The sequence below is a fragment of the Cheilinus undulatus genome, linkage group 6 (assembly GCF_018320785.1).
Source record: "Cheilinus undulatus linkage group 6, ASM1832078v1, whole genome shotgun sequence".
Lineage (NCBI taxonomy): Eukaryota > Metazoa > Chordata > Actinopteri > Labriformes > Labridae > Cheilinus > Cheilinus undulatus.
This window is the reverse complement of record NC_054870.1, coordinates 40,939,680-40,963,750: the sequence shown is the minus strand read 5'-3', so window position 1 is coordinate 40,963,750 and position 24,071 is coordinate 40,939,680. Positions and strand designations below refer to the sequence as shown.

General features: G+C 39.7%; 1 protein-coding gene across 3 annotated transcripts; it reads left to right on the top strand.

Annotated features, from left to right (window-relative positions):
• The first annotated feature begins 336 nt into the window (after positions 1-336).
• On the top strand, positions 337-23,271 carry LOC121511183 (inhibitor of nuclear factor kappa-B kinase subunit alpha-like). 3 transcript variants are annotated; one of them, XM_041789778.1, is made up of 22 exons: positions 337-583; positions 3,247-3,361; positions 3,442-3,536; positions 3,627-3,744; positions 3,828-3,897; positions 3,983-4,071; positions 4,175-4,264; positions 4,345-4,469; positions 4,734-4,841; positions 6,032-6,167; positions 6,281-6,481; positions 6,838-6,940; positions 16,613-16,736; positions 16,813-16,964; positions 17,058-17,119; positions 17,199-17,308; positions 17,458-17,507; positions 17,885-17,993; positions 18,103-18,250; positions 18,379-18,428; positions 22,110-22,209; positions 22,555-23,271. In XM_041789778.1, exons 2-22 carry the CDS (start codon positions 3,257-3,259, stop codon positions 22,612-22,614), a joined length of 2,205 nt encoding a protein of 734 aa, XP_041645712.1. In that variant the 5' UTR covers positions 337-583; positions 3,247-3,256; the 3' UTR covers positions 22,615-23,271. The 3 variants fall into 3 exon arrangements, with proteins under 3 accessions (XP_041645712.1, XP_041645711.1, XP_041645713.1); XM_041789777.1 differs by having other exon boundaries at positions 3,221-3,361; XM_041789779.1 differs by lacking the exons at positions 337-583; positions 3,247-3,361 and having other exon boundaries at positions 3,453-3,536; positions 3,627-3,751.
• The last annotated feature ends 800 nt before the right edge of the window (positions 23,272-24,071 follow it).

Here is a 24,071-nt window from a genome sequence, read left to right as displayed (position 1 = left end):
ACATTGACTCTACAGTGATCTATGTTTTGATTTTATGAGTAAAAGCACATAATGGCAACCTTTTACGGACACGAACTGATATTTACTATGCAATAAAACATTATCAATTACTAATGAGCCAAATGATGGGTAGTCGGTCAAAGTAAACGTCTTGTTTAGTATGCTGTTCGCTATTTTTCTGCTTAGTATGATATGACATGTTAATTTAGCAAGTCTTGTGTCAGAAATAAAAGACGCCGACACTCTTTATGGGCTGTAACGTGTAATTTTCCATGAGGGACTCGTTTTTTTCCGAGCATTCCGTCGACAAGTGAACGTCAACTTTCACTTTGAGTAGTTACCAAGGGCTGTTCGCCTGTGTCTACAGATATTAACACGAAAATATAACAAATATTCATCGTAAAACTTGCATGTAAAGAAACGTTTGACTGTCTGTGGAGGTAGAACAAATGATACCGACGCTCCAACCTTCCTGATACACAGAAAAGAAGAAAACAAACCGTAAACAACACAGTAAGCTAACTCTGAGCAACAATGTTCAGAAAGTAGGCTGCAGTCAGCTTTGGACTGAACTTCTACACAGGTAAGTTTATAGTCGTTATGGGTTGAGATGTTGCTGTAAGTAAATTTTTATGTCGGTAGTTTGAGTCACATGACTCCCCTGAATTTAACATTTCTTACACCAACTTAATTAACTGCTCTTAACGGTTGTTTAACTCGACAGCAATGTTAACTGAGTGGTACTTAGGACATGAGAGGTTATAAACACCAGGGTTTTGAGACATATTCAATCATGTTTGGTCGACTGGTTTGTGGATTACTGATAGTGAACACATAGCATACAACACATCTACTACTATTACTATTACTAAGAACTTTCCCTATTTTCCCTGTATGTAGGGCTGGGTATTATGGACCAAAATATGGCATTTTTTTTAGCCAAACCAGGGGCGGGAAGTATCACATAATCATATTACTATAAATGATTAGCTTTATATGTTTTCAAACTTTTTAAAAAAGTTTTTAAAAATCACTAATTTTACTTTAAAAAAGTAGTAGTGTAGGTGCATTTTCACAATTCACTACATTTTAAAAAGCAACCATAACTGAGTAATAAATTAAAAACTAAGAGTCAAAACTAGGAGGTCTGAACTCTCTGTCAATGACACAAAAGTGGGAAACTGGACAGTAGTTTAGCTTCGATTAGGTCACATTAGAACAAATTAGGTTAGTATCATAAAGCAAGAGACTACTTCCATATTACATTCTAAGACAGCTGTTGAATTTCCCGGTATTATAAGGGTGTGACTTTATCTAAATAACTAGGGATGCATTATATTGGATATTTGCCATAATCTGACATGCTGATATCTACAAATTAATTTTAGCAGATACCAAAATCGATACTGACTTCTGTCCGTAAAACAAACAATTTAAAGTTTGAGGATGAACAAATTAACAAGTTTCATTCCTTATAACATGCTTTAAAATGTAAGTAATGATGACGAAGAAAGAAGGAATTCAGCTGAAGTAGGTCTGTTGGTCCAGACTAAAACTCAACAAACTTGTTTGTTCATATGGCCGGCATTTACAGCTGATATAGGCAGATTTTATAGCCAAAATATTGGTAATAAATTTTCATATCTGCCAAAACCAATATTGTGCCAGTAATATCATGCATCCCATAAACGACCTGCTTGGAATTTAACTTCTCTTGTTGTTGCAGCACATTAAGAAAATACCATATTTTACCGTACAACCACCTTCGTTACCAGAAGTAGCCATGCTGTACTCACTCCTTTGAGTAAACATTAAATGAGTGCCTTTTACATTTACTTGAGTAGATCTATAGACCAATGGTTTTACTTCTACCTCATAAAATTGTAATTTAAGTAACTGTATTTTTACTTGAGTCCAGTAGTTTTTATATCTCCAGATTCAACTTCATATAACTATACACAGTAGCAACATTAGTGTTTCTTCAACTCCAGTAGGGTTCAGTTGACACTTGTGTTCACTCTGTTTGACACTTACTGACTCAGCAGATGACTTCACTCATGGTGCAAAAGAGTCGTAACATAAAAAACATCAACAATCCACTAGAAATATGAGCCAAGGAATCCCAACAGTGATCAATGTAAAACAGGTAACACTTCAACACATATAAACACTCTGCCCAAGGGTGTGATGGGAGAACTTCACCAACTAATTCTCTACAGAGTTGGACTAACACTGAATGGGTTAACACCGTCAAATTACTCCAACACTGAAGGCCATTTAACTTGGAATGGAGTTGAAATTACACTTTGGGAGTTAAAATCAACCCCAAAGTGTTTAACACTGAGATTTAGCTCAAACACTTCAGTTTTTGTTGTGTTTTTTGATATTGGTCTCTGTCAAGAAATAAATGGTTTCTTAAAAAGAAAAATGATAAAGAAAATGTGTATGATTCTTGTAAAAATAAGGATATCAAAACCTGTTTGATTCCATGTCAGCATAAACAGAAGCACAAGTAGGTCACTTTTTTCGTTATGAAAGATCTGAGAAACTCTTATACATTGTCTAAAATGTAGAAAAACTTCGGTAACAATTCTGTATGTATAGGTTATCAGAATTTTCCGCAGTCTTAAATGCCATGTCTTTTAGAATGATCATATCCCATTTGTTCAATGAGTGGTAGCATCAGAAGTTAAGCAACTGAATGATCTTCAATTATATTCTCTCAAAATTGAGACAGTCGAGACACTCTAAATTGCACAAATATGTTGGCAACAATTGTAAAAGTGGATGGAGTTGCTGAGAAGGTAGTGTTGAGACAGTGTCTGCAAATTTGATAATTACAAAAATGAATAATGTACTTAGTATCTGGTGTCTAGGAGGACTTCTACTTTTAATGTTATGGTGTCAGTTTTTAATATAATTTGATTTATTCATATTAAAATGCACCTAAGGTCCCTTTGTATTACTGTCCATGGCTCCTGCTGAAAACAGTTTTCATACTGAGTACTAACCTTGGTATCTTTTTTTTTTAACCAACATAAATTGCATTGATATCAATTATATTGTCCAACTCTAATTCTCCTGTTGGAAATACAAGGATGGACATATCTTAAAAACTCAATATATTGCCCAGCTCTAATATCCCTGATGAGAAGAGCCTCAATGAAGAGCCTCATAGTGCTTCTGGAAGTTCAAAGATTTGTCACTTCTTTCCTTCAAGGTCTGTAGCAGACTGTCTTTTTACAGACAACACACTATGGAGCGGACTGCACTCAAACAGAGCCAGCTGTGCGGCTCTTGGGAGATGAAGGAGAGACTTGGAATGGGAGGATTTGGGCATGTCTACCTGTACCAGCACCTGGTGAGTTTTATGAAAGCAGATATTAATCCTGAAGTGTATTCATTCGACTTGGTTTTACACCCTGTCTGTGTTTGGAGCAGGAGTCAGGAGAGAAGATTGCTGTGAAACTTTGCCGCCTGGAGCTGAACTCCAAGAACAAAGACCGCTGGAGCAGAGAGATTCAAATCATGAAGAAGTGGGTGTAAATTTTCAGCTTACTGTATATGTTTGCTTATTATCTTCTTGCCAGACTGTAGCTGTTTGTGTTGCTATTTTCGTCTTATAGGCTGAACCATGTGAATGTGGTTCAGGCCAGAGAAGTACCAGAGGAGTTGAGCTCCATCGCTTTAAATGACTTACCTCTGCTGGCCATGGAGTACTGCTCAAGAGGAGACCTACGCAAGGTACAAAGTGGGTATTTCTGAAGACTCTAAGCTGTTTTTTTCTTTCCAAACATTGCACTACTAACCTCTTTCCTTTTATTTAGATGTTGAATAAACCAGAAAACTGTTGTGGGCTAAAGGAAAGTGAAGTCCTCTCACTTCTCAGTGACATTGGTAATAATTTCTTCTCCTTTACATTTATTACAATCAGCCACATATTAATGGATAATGAATTAATTATATTTTTCTTCTCATACAGGTTCTGGTATTCAGTATTTACATGAGAATAAGATCATTCACAGAGATCTAAAACCAGAGAACATCGTTCTGCAGGAAGTTGGTGGGAAGGTGAGCTCATTTCCTATTGTTCATGTGGCCTCTTTAATCTGCCGTTTATGTTCATTGTGGTTATCTTTTTCTTTCTCTAATTAAAAATGTTGTTTTCTACCAGCTTGTCCATAAAATCATAGATCTGGGTTATGCAAAAGACCTAGATCAGGGCAGTCTTTGTACATCCTTTGTTGGTACTTTGCAGTATCTGGTGAGTAGAACTGCATTTATCTGCATAAAATGTTGTTTTTTCAAATAGTTTTCTTTAAATTGTGTCTGTGTGAATTCTAGGCTCCAGAGTTGTTTGAGAGTAAACCATACACTGTAAGTGTTGACTACTGGAGCTTTGGGACAGTGATCTTTGAATGCACTTGTGGCTTTCGGCCCTTTTTGCACCACATGCAGCCTGTACAGTGGTGAGTCAACATGGCAGTGATGCATTTCCTTTCTGAGCACAGGGCACAAAGATGAAGTTAAAATGAACAGTTGAGGCATTTTATCCATGTAACATATGCATTTTGAAAATTGAGACAAAGAAACACTCCAACTCTCCATGTTTTTCTCAGAATACTTGGACCCCAGGACCATTTTGCTTTTCTCATTTACTTTTTGCCTGTCATCAGCTCTGGGTATTTGCTTGCTTGTTTGTTCGTTTGATTGTTTTTTATTTGCTTTTGTAGGACAAGTAAAGTCAAGAACAAAGGTCCCAAAGACATCATGGCAGTTGAAGATATGAACGGCGAAGTCAGATTTTCTACCCGGCTTCCTTATCCAAACAATCTCAGCAGGTAGATATAAAGAAACATTTAACATGGTTTCTCCTACAGTTCATTTCAGGTGGCAGCATTGTTAATTCTGTTGACTAAAACTATGACTGAAAGTGTGAGTCACCTACCTTATTTTCATGAGGAACACTGTGAAAGGACTAGATCTTACCAGAGTGAGTAAACATGAGCACATTACTCCTGTACCAGCTTCCCTTCACTGCCTTCCTTTTCAGGTTAGAGCAGACTTTAAGGTGCTGTTCCTAACTTATAAAATAGTGAATGGCATTACACCATCGTACCTGTCTGATTCAGTAAACCCATACATTCCTTCGCTGACAGTACAGCACTGGGCTTCTATGTATTCCCAAAGTCTTCCTGTTGACATTAGGCAGGCATCTTTAATTGGTGTATTCAAGACAAAGCTGAAGACCCCCCCGTTACCTATTGTACATGAGTCTTAAATCTTTGTCTATTTTCTGTTGACCTTTTATACATTTAGTATTTTTAAATGTTCTTAGATTTTTTAAAATGCTCTCATTGTAGGGCTGGGTAATAATGGCAAAAATCAAAATCATGATTAAATGGGCTTTTTACCTTGATTACGATAATTGAACGATTATTCCATCCCGACTCTGTTCTGTAAATATTTGTATCATTTTAAAACGAATAACTGACAGGAACGTGCAGAGATTAACAATTTGTGGTTATTCATTGAGACAACTGAAATCAAAATATACAGCTGAAATGAAACTACCTGGCTGCCTATCACAGTGCATTAGTAGAGAGAGATATTACAAGGGAAAAAATTGATATAATTGACATGGCAGGTTTTTGTCTGTTATAGGCTCTAAATGTCAGTTTCGATTATTTTTCAATTAACTGCCCAGCTATATCTCAATGACATTTTTTTTACTTCAGCACTTTTATTTAACTGCACTGGTTTCAGGATCAAATCCTGAAAATCCTGAAATGTTGTTCTTTAGAGTAAAGTGTTGGAAAAGGCCCACCATACAGATGCATTTTAGCAAAAAATATGTGACCAGACTTCCCTGTAAATGATGGCTCTTTAAATCTCGCTACATTGGGAAATTATTGCATGATGTACTTGTCATCGAGCCTAACAGATAAACCAAGGGGAATCATTGTTTACATATCCATAAGTCCATCATCCAGTACTCTAAATTGCACATATCCTTTGTGTGTGCTTCCAGACCACTGCTTGAACCAGTAGAGTCTCTTCTTCAGATGCTGTTACTGTGGGACCCTGCAGCCCGAGGTGGAGGGCTGAATCCTTACACAAACAAGCCGTGCTACTTCTCAGCTCTACAAGATATTCTCAACATGAAGGTCATCCATTTGAAGCTTGTTTACTTAAAACAAATGCCCTTTAAAGCACATAAGGTTTTATTCATTACTGTCTAAAAAGCAAAATCCCCCTCAATCTGGGTCTAATCCTGCAGGTGATCCATGTGCTGGACATGACGTCAGCACAGCTGCACTCATTGGTTTTAGGTGCTGAGGAGAGCTTACACTCCCTGCAGCTCCGTCTAGAGACCCACACTCCGACACACATCGCCCCGCTGAGTCAGGAGCTGCTGCTGGAGACGGGAATGTCCCTCGACCCACGCTGGCCACCCTCACACTGTCTGCCAGAGGGACTGGTATGTGTCACACAGAAGAAAATATGCAATGTTGAACAGGCCCCAGCCACAAGTGCACACACTACAGTTTTTAGCAGACATATTTCAGTTGATGTTAAACCACAGAGCTTCCAGATGTCCTGATGCCAAGTAAATAAGGTTTGCAATAAGGCTGAATAGGGTTTATAAGTTGGTTTGTTATAACTGACAAACCTTTGCAGGCTGTATGAACAAATTCATGAAGATTGTTTATTTCCAGGATGTTTTTCTTCTAAAAAAAACATTGGAAAGCCAAACCTGAGACTTAAAAACAAACAAACTAAACCTCACTACAACACTGATAAGTAAATTCAGTTATATTCTTTCTCTGCTTTCAGCGAGGTTGGGACAGCTCCATAGTCTTCCTGTTTGATAAGAGCCTTACTAAGTACTCTGGACCGCTGACTGCCAGACCTTTGCCAGACAGTGTCAACTTCATAGGTGAGAAAAATAAATACATACTGAGCTGTAAAACAGTACCACAGAAATGAGGGGCTATTCATTTTGTCACCTGGAGAACAGGATTTCAGAACAGCAGCACTCCAAGGGGCAGATCCACAAAAGAATGGTGTGGCTTTTTGCGGGCCCGAAACTTTTTCGTGAAGTCCAAACTGTTAATGCTGCGCAAAATATCTTAGTGAATTTGCCCCTGAGGTTTCCAAAGTAATACAATTGGTGAATCTCTGGATTGTTATCTGATTATGGTTTCTGTCAAAGTTTTAAATGTACTAAAAGGTGGCTAACAATGGTTCAATGGTTCAATCAATGGTTTAAGTTTACAGTAATTTTTTATCAAACATTAAAATGCTCATTTTGCCTGGTTCAGCCTGGTCTGAAGAGCTGCTGCCTTTGTTAAAACAGACTGTGCAGGAGTGAGTTTTTTTTTTTTTTTAAGAAAAGACTTGGATTATGAAGACTAGGAGTTATTCATATTTAAGGGCGTGGCTGATTTGACTGACATGTGCTAGAAGGCTCGAGGCCAACCTCAGCTCCATCTCTGCCTCTTGTTAGGTTGACTGATAGTTTGAGACATCATTTGCCATGTGTTGACTGCTATCATTGGGCTTAAAAACTGTAATTTTGAAACCAAAAGGTAACATCACTGATAACCCATTAAGAAAAGCATTCACAGGGATTTATATCCGTTGTGGTCATTTGGATACCAAGTAGAAATCAGTAATATTTTGGTGGATCCACCTCATGCATACTTATAGCGGCCGATCCATCCAAAATTAAAGCCGCTGCAGGCTAAGCACGGGAGTCAAAGTGAAGACGCGCACTCCTTACTTTATCGCACCAAACCCAGTTTATTTACATAGCGTTGCATCTTACCATTTAACAGCTTTGCCGAACAAAACCCGGTAATAGGCCAAACTTTAGTCAAGAACGTGCGGTCAACAGAAAATGTCCTCCCTGTGCTCACCCCACTCCAACTTTTAGCAGAAGCACCCCACAGGTGCACAGGTGAAGGTAAGTTAACTGATCACCACCGTGCCACCAATCACCACACCCACTAATCCGTGTGTAAACCAAAACCCACCTACACCCAAAGGCATCTCCAAACTTACATGTTTGGCTCCTACATTCCGGCCCCTAATTATGCTAAGCACTAATTACAAATCTTTCAGTTGTTTAGGAGACGGACATGCAATGTTAATACAGTCAATACTTTAAACAATGATCTTACAATGCATCTCAAGCCTGCAAAATGTTCTCAAAATAATGCAACCATTAGTTCATGTGTCCATGACAAAATGCAAATACATGTCCAAATCTTTGGACAAGGTTGCTGTAAGTCCTCACAGCTCTTCGGCCTCCTGAAGAAGGCACACCTTGGTGATTGGTCTGTCCAAATAACTAGTCCTTGTTTTGATGCGAACCCGGCGCACAAGTCCTCTTCTATCAGGAATCACTTCAATAATCTTCCCAGTCAACCACGAGTTGCGAGGTGCAGAGTCATCCACGATGACAACCAGATCTCCAGAAACGAAGTTCCTCCTGATACCCTGCCACTTCTGGCGCTCCTGAAGCCCTGGCAGGTACTCTTTGACCCAGCGCTTCCAGAACAGGTCGGACATGTACTGCACCTGTTTCCACCGACGAACATACATGTCCTCCTTCTGAAACACCCCTGGTGGCAATGATGGCTTGGACTTGAGAAGCAATAGATGGTTAGGAGTAAGTGCTTCTAAGTCGTTGGGATCACTTGATACCTTTGTTATGGGACGACTATTTACAATTGCCTCAGCCTCACAGAGAACAGTGTGCAGGCTCTCATCATCAAGACTTTGTGTTCTGATAACAGAATTTAACACCTTTCTCACTGACCTTATCAAACGCTCCCATACTCCCCCAAAGTGTGACCCAGTGGGAGGATTGAAAATCCACTGGATCTTCTTCTGAAGGAGCATGTTGTGTATCTGACTCTGATTCCATTTTTTTATGGCCTCCTTTAGTTCGCGTTCAGCCCCAACAAAGTTAGTACCATTATCTGAACGAATCTCCAACACCTGACCTCTTCTGGCTATAAATCGTCTGAGGGCATTGATGAAGGAATCAGTATCTAAAGAAGACATTAACTCAAGGTGTATGGCTCTCACAGCTAAACATGTGAAGATAACACCATACCTTTTCACTGTGGCCCTTCCTCTCTTAACCTCAAAAGGTCCAAAGCAATCAACTCCAACTCGGGTAAATGGAGGTTCATCAGGACAAACCCTGTCTAAGGGGAGATCAGCCATCTGCTGATACCCTGGTGTAGCATGTAACCTGTGACAGACAACACATTTTGATGTTATCCTCCTAATTGCAGTACTAGCACCTGGAATCCAATACCTTTCTCGAAGCTTAGAAAGCATGTAGTTGCGTCCACCATGCCCTGTACTTTGATGTATATGACGCAAAATAAGATCAGCAATGTGGAGATCCTTGGTCAGTATTGCAGGATGCCTAGCTTCTGCTGGCATAACCGCTTTATTAAGCCTACCTCCAACTCTCACAATGCCCTCATCAAGTACAGGATTGAGCCTGTACAATTGGCTAGTTCTTTTCACGCTTTCACCCTTCTGCAGACTAGATAACTCATCTGGAAACCTGCTTCTCTGACAATAACTGATGACTGCAGCTTCTGCATTATCAAGATCTTCAACTGAAAGGGGACCTCTGGCTACCTGTGCTTTGATAACCTGCATTTCTTCCTGCAGCTTATCCTCAACGTGCTCTTTCTCCAAACCAGATCCAACAAGAATGGCCTTTACCTGCCTTCTTTTTCGGCAAATAAACAAAAGCATACTCCTAAACCTGAGCATCCAACCAACCATTTTCTTTAGATGGATCCAAGAGGAGAAGTGAGAAACAAATCTCATCACTGAGTCCATCTGCTCACTAGCTTGAGTGGAGTTCATAGACACAATTTTTCTGATCTCAGGATCCTCTAATGAAACATCTCCTGCATCATCAGGATCTACTGTGCACTGGAAATCAGGCTCTAACAGAAACTTTGGTCCTGACACCCAGTCATTTGTCTTAAGGAAAGATTCAACTTTGGCACCCCTAGATGCTAAATCTGCTGGATTGCTGGCTGATTTAACATACTTCCACTGAGATGAGTCTGATGAGGCAAGTATCTCAGAAACTCGATTTGCTACAAAACTTTTAAACCTCAAAGTTTTATTTCTGAGGTACTTGAGTACTGAAGTACTATCAGTCCAAAAAACAGTCCTGCAGCTGCATTCTCAGTTCTTTCCTCCACATCTTATCCATCCTGCTAGCAACCACTGCAGCTGTTAATTCCAAGCGGGGAATAGTGATGAACTTCAGTGGAGCCACACGTGCCTTACCCATCACAAAGGCGCAGTGAACCTGGTTATGAATGTTTCGCTGCAACAGATAAGACACTGTTCCGCACTTCCTCGCTTGCATCTGCAAAGTGGTGTAACTGAGATGAAACAACTTCTCCAAAATCTGGAGGTTTCAAACACCTGTTTACCTTAAATTCTGCAAGCAGATATAGTTCCTGCATCCAGGCTATCCACTCTTGTGCGGCAGTAGCCGGTAATGCATCATCCCAACCCTGTTGAATCCTACACAAGCTTTGGAGGATTTTCTTTGCACGTAGCACAACAGGTGCCAGAAAGCCTAAAGGATCATAAATAGAGCTGATGGTAGACAATATCCCTCTCTTAGTTAGAGGCCTGTTCTTGAGGGTAACTCTGAACTTAAAGGAATCTGCCTCAATACACCAAAGCATACCCAACACTCTCTCCACTGGTAAAGTGTCGTTGTCTAGATCTAGATCCTTAACTTCTTTTGATCTCTCCTCTGGAGGTATAGCTGCGAGCACAGCACGTCTGTTACTTGCCCACTTGGTGAGCTGAAAACCTCCCTTGGAACACAGAGCACAGAGATCATGATACAGCTCCACTGCCTCTTCTTCAGAACGGACTGAAACAAGGCAGTCATCAACATAGAAATTGTGCAACACAGTGTTAATGACCTTTTCATTAAAATGTGTCTAATTATCTTCAGCACATTTCCTCAGTGCAAAGCTCGAACAACTTGGAGAGGATGTAGCTCCAAATGGATGTCTGAGCATTCTATGCTCCACCAAATCCTGACCAAGGTCACCATTGGGCCACCAAAGAAACCTAAGTAGGTCAGTGTCTGAGTTTGACACTCTAACTTGATGGAACATGGCTTGAATGTCTGCCATCAGAACAACAGGCTCCTTTCTGAACCTTGTCATAACACCAACCAATGAGCTAGTCAGATCTGGGCCTTGAAGGAGTTGTGTGTTAAGAGATGTTCCTTGGAATGAAGCTGCACAGTCAAAAACAACCCTCAACTTTCCTTTCTGTGGGTGGTACACCCCATGGTGTGGGATATACCATACCTTACCATCACAACGACCCAGATCTTCAGCTGGCACCATCTCAGCATAGCCCATGGCAAGCAAATCATTCATGAAGTTGGTATAGTCAGTATGAAACTGACTGTCTTTGCTTAACCTTCTTTTAAGATTCAGAGCTCGTTGTTCCACAATCTTCCTGTTGTTAGGCATGCTAACCTTGCCTACTTTCACTGGTAAGCCAATGGTATAATGACCATCAACTAATGTAGCAGACTTTGTGACAGACTTCATAAAGTGCTGATCTTCTATTGACAAACTCAATTGTTCATCCTGAACACATTCTGGGAAATCAGCTTTCATCTGTTGTCCCCATAATTCATCAAGTCGTGCAACAGAGATTCTATTTACAGTGACATCAGTCTGGACATCTGTATTGTCATAGCTGCAGTCTCCTCTAAGAGGTCCATTTACAGTCCAGCCTAGCAGAGTTTTTACTGCATATGGTCCACCATCTTGACTCCTTACCACCTCCCATGGTTCTAAGGCCTTTGGAACATTGGCTCCGATCAAAAGATCAATACCTGAATGAATCTCTGTTATATTCAGGTGTCTCAAATGTGGCCATCTTTGAACATCCTCCTGTCGAGGAATGTTTCCTTGATTAACAGGCATGTTCTTTTGAGTAAACAGATCTGGTAGCTCACAGAAATTGTCTGTGTCCAGCCCAGCCACCTCCAAATCTGATACAACATGACTACCAACAACCATTTCTTGACTCATCGTCCGCAGTAAAATGCTCGTTCTTCTGCCTGAGAGATGCAACCTGTTCATGAGAGACTCAGTGCAGAATGATGCTGAGCTTCCAGGATCCAAGAAAGCATAAGTAACAAACACCTCATTATTTTTTTTAGATTTCACTCGAACTGGCAATATGGAGGGTGTACAATCTTTCTCCCCGGCCCCAGTAAGACCACTAGACTGTACAGACAACAAAGCACTACAACCTGTTACTTTTGCTTCCTTACTGACCTGTAATTTTTCCTTTTCTCTTGAGTGGACATGCAACATAGTGGGATGCTTCAAATTGCACACTTTACAAGAAAGACGTTTCTTGCAATCTTTACTTCTGTGCCCAATGCACAAACAACCAAAACACACTCCATTATCTTTAAGAAACAACAACTTTTCACTGTGTGTTTTCTTCTCCAATAGAAGACACAGATCCAAAGTATGTCCAGCTCCACAATACAGGCAAACATTTACAACAGGTGGTCTTCTTTCTGTTTTTGTTGTGGCTTCAACTTCATTTTTCATAGCTGTAACAGTAGTGGCAAAGCTACTGGATTTTGCCTTGAAACTCTGTTGATTTTGAGAGTTTTTTGCCAGCTTCCTTGCTGCTGGAGAGTCCTGAATATCTCCGAACAGCGGGTCACTAAGTATCTTAACCTGCCCCTCAACAAACACAACAATGTCACCAAAATTAACTTTACGACAAAATCGTTTCTGCGTGTCAAAAACAACATTCCTCCATTGATCTCGGAGCTTGTATGGTAATTTCTTTATGACAGCTTGCATATTAGCAGGAACATTCAGGTCATGCATGGAATCTATTTCACTCATTGTGTTACAGCATCCTCTCAACAAGAAGCTGAATGACTGCAGTGTCTTCAAATCTTCTGATTTGATTGCTGGAAATGTTAAAATCTTTTCCATGTATGCAGAAGCTATCTTCACAGAGTTTCCAAAATGTTCTTGAAGCAGGGATTTTGCATTGGCATAACCAAGATCATCAGGCATAAACTGACAGCTTTTGACAAGCTCTCTGGGCTGCCCCCTGGTGTACTGCTCAAGAAAATAAAGACAGTCTTTAGCACTCCGGGTCTTCTGTTCAATGCAATGCTCAAAGGATCTAATGAAGGTCTGATATTGTAAAGGATCTCCATCAAAAATCTGGATTTCTCGCCTCGGAAGGAATGACAGAGACTGCTGTTGGACCAGTAAGGCTGTAATTTCATTCTGTTTTTCCAACACTGTTATCAAGTTATGATTATCAGAAGCTCTTTGTAGTATGGGTGAAGGATCTGGCTTCACATCAAACTGGTGACAAGACTGATTACCAATCTGAAGTGTCTGGCCTGATGTCGTAGCCTGAGGCTGAAACCTCACATCATACACCTTAGGTCTAGCATCTAGCGTGAATGCTGCTGTTCAACTGCAGAGGTGCCCTGAAACAACTGTGCCCCAGCCACAGGTACAAGTGTCTCGGCATCAGTATTCAAAACTTTTTGTCCTTCCCTCTCAAAGTACGAATTCATGCCGTCTGAATTGACACAAACTGCACTTGATGTTCTGGATCCCTCAGAAGCTCTGAACACATTAACTTTAGCCATCGATGCAGCTATTTCTGTCTCTAAATCAAGTTGTTCCTTCCTTTTCCTAAGCTGTTCTTCCTGCTCTTCCAGAGCATGTTTATCCTTCAAAAGTTTTTGGCGAACAACAAGTGCAGCCATCTCTGCCTCAGCCTTGAGACGAGCTGATGAAGTGGATGAAACAGCTGATCTACCACCTGCTGAACTCCTTTTCCTAGATGTTCTACTTCCAATGTTAGAAATACTATCACTGGGATTGACATCATCAACAGTGACAGCAATGTCCACATTAACATTAGAAGGCCTAGAGACACAAGACTCTTCAATGACATTTTGTTCTGTTAATGGAAAACAGGGTACATCACATTGTGCTTGTTCAGAAATGCTATGTGTTTCCTGAGCTGCCTGATTAGTTTGAACATTTATATCAGAAAGCCATTTTTTTACATCTTCAATAAACTCCTTATTAAATCTGTTTATACTGGAGAACCAAGAATTTTGCTTTTCCTGTTCTTCAGCTGGAAGCAAAGCAATCACAGATTCATGCAAAGCACAAGATTCCTTAGACAAGGCACATAAAGTTTCTAAATGTGATTGGACACTGAGAACATGGTCTTCAGTTTGCATAAGCTCTTTGATAGTTTTAATTAAACTTTTGATTTTATTTATCTTTGTCTTTCGTTCTGCTTGAAGTTTTACAACTTGACATTCTAATGCCTTTGCAGTAAGCTTTGATTGTCTTTTTTGAACATTTTCTAAGTTTAAATCAGAAGACTCCATCTTTAATTCAGAAATCTATTTTCTGATTCCAAAATGATCATTTTTATCATTCAAAAATACATCCATTCACAAAAAGCATCCAAATCACAGCGCCAAATAACAAGAACGTAACTTCACACGTTTTTCAAAGCCTCTACCTAATGAGAGGATAAGAGAGATTAAATTTATTCCCCTAAACTGCCTGACAAAATCTATCTAAACTCACCCTAGTCTTCTGTGCATACTAGCGGGGTGCTGATGTACTAATATACCGATAGCCTCATGAGAGACGGACTGTCTCACACAAGAACTACGGCTGTACCCCCACAAGCCTTGATACTTATACCGCTTGACGCACGAAAAACAACAAACGGCTGAAAAACAACAAACCAATACAGCCGCCTTGTGCGGCTGTATCACTTTACCTATCAGGGGAATGCAGTTACTCTACTCTCTCATGCTGCATGTGTATGTGACCATACCTCAGTCCCGTTGGCTGTGCTGCTGGTTTTATGAATGAATGCCCGCAGCTGTGCGTAAATTGACACTCCAATAGCGTCGAACAGCATGCTTCACTTACTGGCTCGAAGCGTTCCTTGATGGTCCCGAGAATACAAAGTTAACAAAACGTACCTCAACACTTCGAAACATACCGACTTTCTGTTGACAATATAGCGGCCGATCCATCCAAAATTAAAGCCGCTGCAGGCTAAGCACGGGAGTCAAAGTGAAGACGCGCACTCCTTACTTTATCGCACCAAACCCAGTTTATTTACATAGCGTTGCATCTTACCATTTAACAGCTTTGCCGAACAAAACCCGGTAATAGGCCAAACTTTAGTCAAGAACGTGCGGTCAACAGAAAATGTCCTCCCTGTGCTCACCCCACTCCAACTTTTAGCAGAAGCACCCCACAGGTGCACAGGTGAAGGTAAGTTAACTGATCACCACCGTGCCACCAATCACCACACCCACTAATCCGTGTGTAAACCAAAACCCACCTACACCCAAAGGCATCTCCAAACTTACATGTTTGGCTCCTACATACTAAAAATTATACAATATCCAATAGCTCAGTCTGCATACAGAAGTGGTATGCATACAGGTAAAGTAAATGTATGGCTTTATTTAGATTTAGATTTAGACAACTTTATTTATCCCAAAGGGATATTTATGTCTGTCTTGCCTCACTCAGAGTCATGGCGATTGTAGCTCTTCAGAGATCTGGATTATTTGGCTCAGGTCAGTAATGAAAGCCAATCTTTTGGTATGAAATGACTCTTAATTATGTGCCATATTGCCTTTTTTCAATCTTTAAAATAACAACAGAAATGGAAAAAAGGAAACGTTCCTTCAAACAAGAGCTAAATCCTGTCATTTACAAAAGGAGCTAGATTTTCTGTGGATGAAACATCACAACACCATTGTAATTTATTGTCTTAAATTGAATTGTCATTTCAGTCTTACAAGTATCCCACACGATTTTTTTGTTAAATATTATATCACAGTGTCCTTTAGAAGCATGTTTAAGACAACATAGGGGAGAAAAGCTGTTAAAGAAGTACCACTAGCCTTTCAGCGCATGGCTAATTCACCCCGTATTTATTGTTATTGCCAGCAGCCTCACCACTTAAAACATTTATGGATAACTAACAATGATAAGAGAGCCAAAGAAATGATGTATGGGTTGTGGTTAGTATATCAGGTGGGCAAGTAAGTTCCAGTATCAGGTTGTCACTGAAGATGTGATGTTATTGCATAGTGTGGACCTGTTGAGCCTACTAAAGCACAGTTACATGGTATCTACATACCTAGAATGCATCATGAATAATGCATTGTCTGAACAACCACTGAGACTATAGCCGTGCTTGCTCAGTCTGTGTCTGCCACACTAAAAAATGGTTGCTAGTGGCAGTTATGATTTATGTTTTTTCACTGTTTTAGGTCTTAAAACAAGTTTATGTTTGGGGGGGTCAGTTATTTATCCCATCAATATGGAATGGAGCTAGCATACAGGCAATTACCAATCGTTTTAAACTGTTTTTGGTATTATTTTGAAAGGAACAACTAAAATTTTAAAGCCTAATATTAAAGTCAAAAAGTAGCCATGTCTTTGTGAATTATGTGTTATTTCAGTGAGGGAGACAAAGACGCAGCTCCCTCTGTCAGCGCTGAGAAAAGTGTGGGGAGAGGCGGTGCACTATGTCTGTGGACTGAAGGAGGACTACATCCGTCTGTTTCAGGGACAGCGGGCTGCTATGTAAGCTCAGAAACAAACTCAGATATAGACACCCCCACACTGAAACATCCTAACCTCTTCCCCTGTGTTTGTGTAGGCTGAGCCTGCTGCGCTACAACACCAACCTGACTCGCTTCAAGAACCAGCTGTTCTCCCAGTCGCAGCAGCTCCGAGCCAAACTGACGTTTTTTAAGATCAGCATCCAGCAGGACCTGGAGCAGTACTCCAAGCAGAGACACAACGGCATCTGTGAGTGGATGTGTATCTCCTGCTGTGATTTATAATTTAAAGCCATTGCTAAAGCTTAAATGTGCTATCTGCTGTTTCTGTGTGCTTGTGAAGCGTCAGAAAAACTGCTGAAGACGTGGCAGGAAAATGAGGAGAAGGCTGACGGGTTTATGAAGGTACAACAGTTGTTAAATTCACACAACTTTACAAACTGGCAGTGAGAGAAGTCAGTGCTTAAAGTGTTCTCTGTCATAGGTTGCAGACGTGGGGTATCTGGATGAGGAGATTGTGGCGTTACACTCTGAGATTGTAGAGCTGCAGAGAAGCCCGTTTGCAAGGAAACAGGGGGATGTGATGGAGCAGCTGTAAGTATCTCTGTTGTATTACCACTGATACTGTTTTCTATTTCCAAAGACTGGTTCATATCTAATAAGAACACATCATTTAAAATTAACTGAGTTGTGCATGTTCATTTTCACTCTCTTTGTTTCTGTTCTGTCTCATTTTTTTTCAGTGAGCAAAAGGCCATTGAACTCTACAAGCAGCTAAAAGATAAATGCAAAAGTTGGTACCATTATCACACATTTAGAGTAGTAGACATGGTTTCATGGCACTCTTGCTTTTCAAAGCTAATTGAATTTTCTGGTAGTGTTACTTATGTCTGTGCCATTTTTTTTAACATAATATCTCATGTCCAAATTCATCAGGAATTTAAATTATGGCGTTTTTTGTATTTATAGTGATGTATTTTATCTAAAATTTTTAGCATATAAATATACCTGGTCCCAACTGGTCACTTTGGGCTATGGGAAACACGGCTTTGCAAACAGGGTCTTGACAATTTCCATAACAAATATGTCCAAAGGCTTAAAAAACTGGAACATAAAGATGCAGAAGGATGAAAGCATATGAATGACATCAGGATTGTTTTCTTCCTACAGGTCCCGACCCGCCACATGGCTACAGTGACAGCTCAGACATGGTCAGGACTATCCTGCAGACAGTTCAGAACCAGGACAGAGTGCTAAAAGATCTGTACACTCACCTCAGGTAACGTAAATATGAGTTTAAGTCCAAACCAACCAATGATCACTGCAGAAGTTTCGTTTTACTGTTTATCTTATGTAATTTAGGTTTTTCTGATCTTTTTTTCTTGTAGTACAATTTTGGTATGTAAGAAGCGCCTCGTTGACCTGTTCCCTAAGTTGGAGAGGGCTGTGGAGAACATAAAAACCGCTGAGGGGGCAGTGATGCAGATGCAGATGAAAAGACAAAAAGAGTTCTGGTACCTTCTCAAGATTGCCTGTGTGAGTGAAAATAATTTATAGAAATGTCATAGCAGAAAATATTTCAAGTTTTTAGTGATGTTTTTGAGCTTTTAGCCCTGCAATATAGTAGTGAATGTATAAGTAAAATGAAGCATTTATGATTCTAGGCTCAGAACAACTCTCCATCACCATCACTTGTTCAAAGTCCACCTGAAAGGTAAGATCTGTACAAATTCAAGTCGTTCTTCTTGGACTTCATTGGTTATGTATGTCAGTGTCATCTCAAGAATAGCGTTACAGAGATAAGTCTCAAAGGGAACCCTGCATATTCAGACATACTGATTTTTTTTTGGAGTAACATTCATGTTTTTTTTACTCATGTGCTGTACAAAGAGTCATGCTAGATCTATACATGTAGTAGAAACTTAAAAACATCTCCACACATCTGGAGCCTTCACTTCATGCTGACTTAAGGCCAAGACTCCACCTGGTGTTCAATCTCTGAATTACATATGAACTAACTACCGGTGTTACATTTACACTTGTAACTGACTAGTTAACACTAGTTTGTGTGTTTTTTTTTGTTTTTTTTTTTTGAAATACCTATGTTTATTTTACTGAAACATATTTTGGGGAAAATATTGTACTTCATTTAATTTTTAAAAGAATCAAGTACTGAGTAGAAAAATAAACACAAAAAGCCAAAACAAGCTTTCTGCGAATTACAAGAAAATGTCTTTTGCTTTGGCTTTTACGATATTTGACTGTCAGTAGCATAGAAAAACATTCCACATTTCATCCCAAAATAGCACTTTAGGTTGTCATGCTTTATCATGAACAAGCTGGTTGGAGTTTCATATTCTCTTGTTATTGTTGCACATTAAGGAAAGAGCATATTTCATTGTGAAAGTCTCTTTAGTATCAATAATAACTACTCATTACTTAATTCTTTGAGTACTTTGACTCACACTTCACTCTTACTTGAGTAGATTGATAGACCAGCACTTTTACGTCTACTTAAGTAAATTCTGACCAGAGTAACTGTACTTTTACTTGAGTACAATAGTCTGGTACTTTTTCCACCTCTGCATAAAATCATACTACCTAAGGTTGCGTTTTCAATGGCAGTTGGGGGAGTTCAGCCCAAATCCTTCTGCCAGCTCTATTTAAACCCTCTGCCTAAACTAAATTACCAAACTCCATCCACTTAGTAGAGTCTACTATCAAGAGAAAGCTAAAGACCCAGCTGGTTCGGAAACACTATGCACTTAGCTACACTCTCCTCTGCTGTTGTTCCCAGTGGTAAAATTAGTTTCCTAAATACAGTTGGCTCTTTCTCCACTCTACTTATGACATTTTTACGCTCAGCTCTTTATGAACGTCCCAGCACTGGTGCAATGTATGTTGGTGAAGACAACGTTATTGGTATTGATGATAACAAGTCTCATGTTGATGACATGTTTATAGTGTCAGGGAAACAAACAAACAAAAAAAATGCTTCTATTCACCATGTGTATTGCCTCCAGCACTGCATGGTAGCGCCTGTGTCTGACTGGACTTGAAGCACTTTGCGGCACTAACTGAAGTTGTTTCTTCATTTCTAGGTCTTTGTTTGTGTTGTAATTTGAATAAAGCATCTGCTAGATAAACAGGTGGCCTAGTGGTTAAGTTGCACTCCATACGTGGGTGGCCCTGGTTCAAGTCTAGCCTGTGGCTCCTTTTCTGCATGCCACCCTTCTCTGTTTCCATTTTTATCCACTGTCATTCTCTCTAATAAAGGTTTAAAAAGCCAACAAATGTCCTTAAAAATAAACAAAAAAGTGCTGGCTAAATGACATTGTATTGTTGTGTAAACTGAAGGAGCTTTCTTCATGACGTCTGACCCAAGTTCACCTTGTACCAGAGCGGGAGTGAAAATGGTGCAGTCTGAGAAAGCCCCCCTGTCTCATACAGAGATAAAATAAAACAAAGTAAAATCCCCATTTCAGCTGCACAGTTGCCACTAGAGGTCGCCTCTTGCACCTCAAAGTCAGGGAGTTTTAGAAGCAGGATGTACAGTGCAGTGAAAAGGTATTTGTCCTCTTTCTGATTACTGAGTTTTTTGCGTATTTATCACACTTAAATGTTTCGGATTATCAAACCAATTTTTATATTTCACAAAGATGGCCCAAGTAAATAGAAAATGCAGTGTCTGAATAATTATTTAATTTTTTAAGGGGAAAAAACTCTAAACCTATCTGGACCTGTGTGAAAAAGTGATTGCCCCCCTTGTTAAATCATGAGTTAATGGTGATTAACCACAGTTTTTGGAAAGCTAAGTTCAATTTCACTGGCCACGACCAGGCCTGATTACTGCCAGATTTGTTGAATCAAGAAATCACTTAAATAGAAGCTGTCAGACAAAGGAAAGTAGGCTATGAGATCTCAGAAAGAAACGCATCTTGCCACTATCCAAAGAAGTTCAAGAACAAATGAGAAACAAAGTTATTGAAATCTATCAGTCTGGAAAAGGTTACTAAGCCATTTCCAAGGCTTTGAGACTCCACCAAACCACAATCAGAGCCATCATCCACAAATGGAGAAACTGGGAACAATAGTGAACCTTCCCCATAGAGGTCGGCCAACCAAAATGACTCCAAGAGCGTAACGTCAACTCATCCAGGCCTCACTGGCCTCAGTTAAGGTCAGAGTTCATGACTCAACCATAAGAAAGAGACTGGGCGAAAATGGCATCATGGGAGAGTTCCAAGGCCAAAACCACTGCCAACAAGAACACAAAGGCTCGTCTCACATTTGCCAACAAACATTGTGATGATCCCTAAGACTTTTGGAGAAATATTCTGTGGACTGACGAGACAAACGTTGAACTTTTTGGAAGGTGTGCAGCCCGTTACATCCGGAGTAAAAATAACACAGCATTTGATACAAAAGGACATTGTGCCAACAGTCAAACATGGTGGTGGCAGTGTGATGGTCTGGGGCTGCTTTGCTGCTTCAGGACCTGGACCACATGCTGTGATTGATGGAACAATGAATTCTGCTGTCTACCAAAAAATCCTGGAGGCAAACGTCTGGCCATCAATTTGTGCCCTCAAGCTGAAACGCTCATGGGTTATGCACCAGGACGACGACCCGAAATATACCAGCAGTCCACCTCTGAATGGCTTAAAAAAAACCCAAACAAAATTAAGGTTTTGGAGGTGCCCAGTCAGGGTCCGGACTTAAATCCAATTGGGATTCAGTGGTTTGACCTTAAACAGGCAGTTCATACTTGAAAACCCTCCAGTATGACTGAGTTAAACAATTCTGTGAAGAAGAGTGGGACAAAATTCCTCCACAGGGATGCAAAAGACTCATCACCAGTTGTCACAAACATTTGATTTCAGTTATTGCTGCCCAGGGTGGCACAACCAGTTATTAGGTTCAGGGGGCAATTACTTTTTCACACAGGGCCAGATAGTTTTGGAGTTTTTCCCCCTTTAAAAAATTAAATAATCATTCAAACACTGCATTTTCTATTTACTTGGGTTGTCTTTGTGAAATATATAAATTGGTTTGATGATCCGAAATATTGAAGTGTGATAAATATGCAAAAACATCAGTAATCAGAAAGGGGGCAAATACTTTTCACAGCACTGTACAGTGCATTCAGAAAATATACAGACCTTCTTAACTTTTTGTATTTTCTTATGTTGCAGCCTGATGCTATTAAAAAATATTTTTTATTATCATTAATCTACACTCAGTACACCATTATGACAAAGGGAAAACAAAATTTTACTAATTTTTGCAGATTTATTTAAAAGAAAAACTTAAATATCACATTAAGTATTCAGCGCCTTTACCAAAACACTTGAAACTTAGGAAGGTTGAATTGAAAGATTTTGTCTTCTTTCAGTGAAACTGTTCATCAGCTGCTTGATGAGAATCAACGTTATCTGAGTCTCCTGACTTCTCTGCTGCAAGACGCCACACAGGAGATGGAGGACAGCATCATGGTAGTTTTTACAGACTGTCACTAGGCATTGGAATGACTGATTAATCATTAACTCATGTTAACCTCTTTTTGAAATTACCTGGCAGAAAACATCTAAAATGATGTGATTGGTTGTTGCTGGTGTTATTAGTCACCACCACAAATATGCTCACTCTGTTTACATAGTCACTGTCTGCTGATGTTTTTCTGTCTGAGTTGAGTGCTTTATTTGCATACAGTCTGCTAAAGATTTCATAAGGTCATGTATTAAAAATCTAGTTTAAAGATGAGTGGATGGCATAAAATGATAAGTAGAAGGAGAGTGGCAGATTTATCACTACATTCATATGTTTGTTTTTTTCTCCAGGATCAGGATTGGAGCTGGATTCAGTATGAAGCAGGGGAAACTGGACCTCAGAAGCTGTAGAAACCAAGTCCTAGGGGCCATAAGTGAAGGAAATTCACTGTAAACAAGTGCCTTATCAGAGTTACACTATCCGAATACTTGTGATTCCATACTGTCTTTGACAGCCATGTAAAGCTATAAGAAAATGTGTGAATCAACAGGGTTTGGAAAGCTATTGTGTTTAACTTAAATGTATGTCAGTGGGCTTGAAAGCTATCTCCAGCTGTATCCAAGATTTATTTATTTATGCCAACATGTCAAAGGAACACCCTCCTGCTGCTAACGATAAACTATGCATGAAGGAATGTCAAATGAAGTAATATGGTTTGTCTTTTTTAAACAGTGTACCTGTAGATTTCTTAACACCAGTTTGTCGTTTCCCTCCTTAATTATTACTCAGTTAAAGATGTCAGGTTTCTGTCTGCACAAATACAGGAAATTACTTATTTATAGAATCCTGGGTTTAAGAGACTCTTGGGAGCTGCTGCTATCTTCTCAAGGAAAACAACTAGAGTAGCAAGTACACAAGAACAGAAATGAAAACTACAAAATGGAGTGATAGAGATTGTTCAATGTAGTTTTTAAAAAAAACAAGTCTGTAATTGAGTCAGTATCTGGCCCCAGGAAAGGGGCTTTTCATTTTTATTCAAAATGTATATTGGTTTGTGTGATTGCAGCATATATATATATATATATATATATATATATATATATATATATATATATGCTTGTGTGTAGATTATGTATGTTTGTTCCTCTCCGACTTTTCCTATGCATTTGCTTCTATATGTGAAGCACTGTGTGTTTTAAAAAGTGTTGAATAAATTTCATCATTATGTCTTTGTCACAATAGTACTTGAGAACAGTGCTTCTAAAAGCGTGGGCCCTTGAGGTACTGTAAGTGGGCTGCAAGAGGTAATTTTCAGTAACTCAAAATCATGGAGATAAAAAAATTAAACCACGTTTTAACTTGTCATTAAATACACTTTAATATGTTTTAACTCTTAGAAGTGACAAAACAGCTAGAAGTTTTGAGTCATGTCAAATTTTAATCATTTATTTTGTCCGATATATAAAACCGGTGGGCTGCACGGCGGCGCAGGGGTTCCTTCCACCACCAAAAACATGCTCATTAGGTTAATTGGTGACTCTAAAATTGGCTGTAGGTGTCAATGCAAGCGTGCCTGGTTGTCAGCCCTGCAACTGACTGGTGACCAGGGTGACTGGGTCCAGGGTTTACTCCGCCTCTCGCCAAATGACAGCTGAGATAGGCTCCAGCCCCCCCGCGCCCCTGAATGGGATTAGTTGTATAAAAAATGGATGGATGGATGGTATAAAACCGGTGTCATGGTTTAACTGGTGTTGGAATAACTGGTGACACTCTAGGAAAAACATCCTACTATGCCACTGGTGTCCCAATTTTAAGAATTAATCTTTGTTTTTGGAGACATGAAAAGTACTTGCAAAGAGTTTTCTGG

Bases quoted from the DNA above. Each gene is read 5' to 3' on its own strand.
- LOC121511183 (XM_041789778.1), top strand. From the start codon at position 3,257: ATGGAGCGGACTGCACTCAAACAGAGCCAGCTGTGCGGCTCTTGGGAG. The intron at 6,941-16,612 runs GTGAGAAAAATA...GTGTTATTTCAG, and splicing joins AGACAGTGTCAACTTCATAG to TGAGGGAGACAAAGACGCAG. The intron at 17,120-17,198 runs GTACAACAGTTG...TCTCTGTCATAG, and splicing joins AGGCTGACGGGTTTATGAAG to GTTGCAGACGTGGGGTATCT.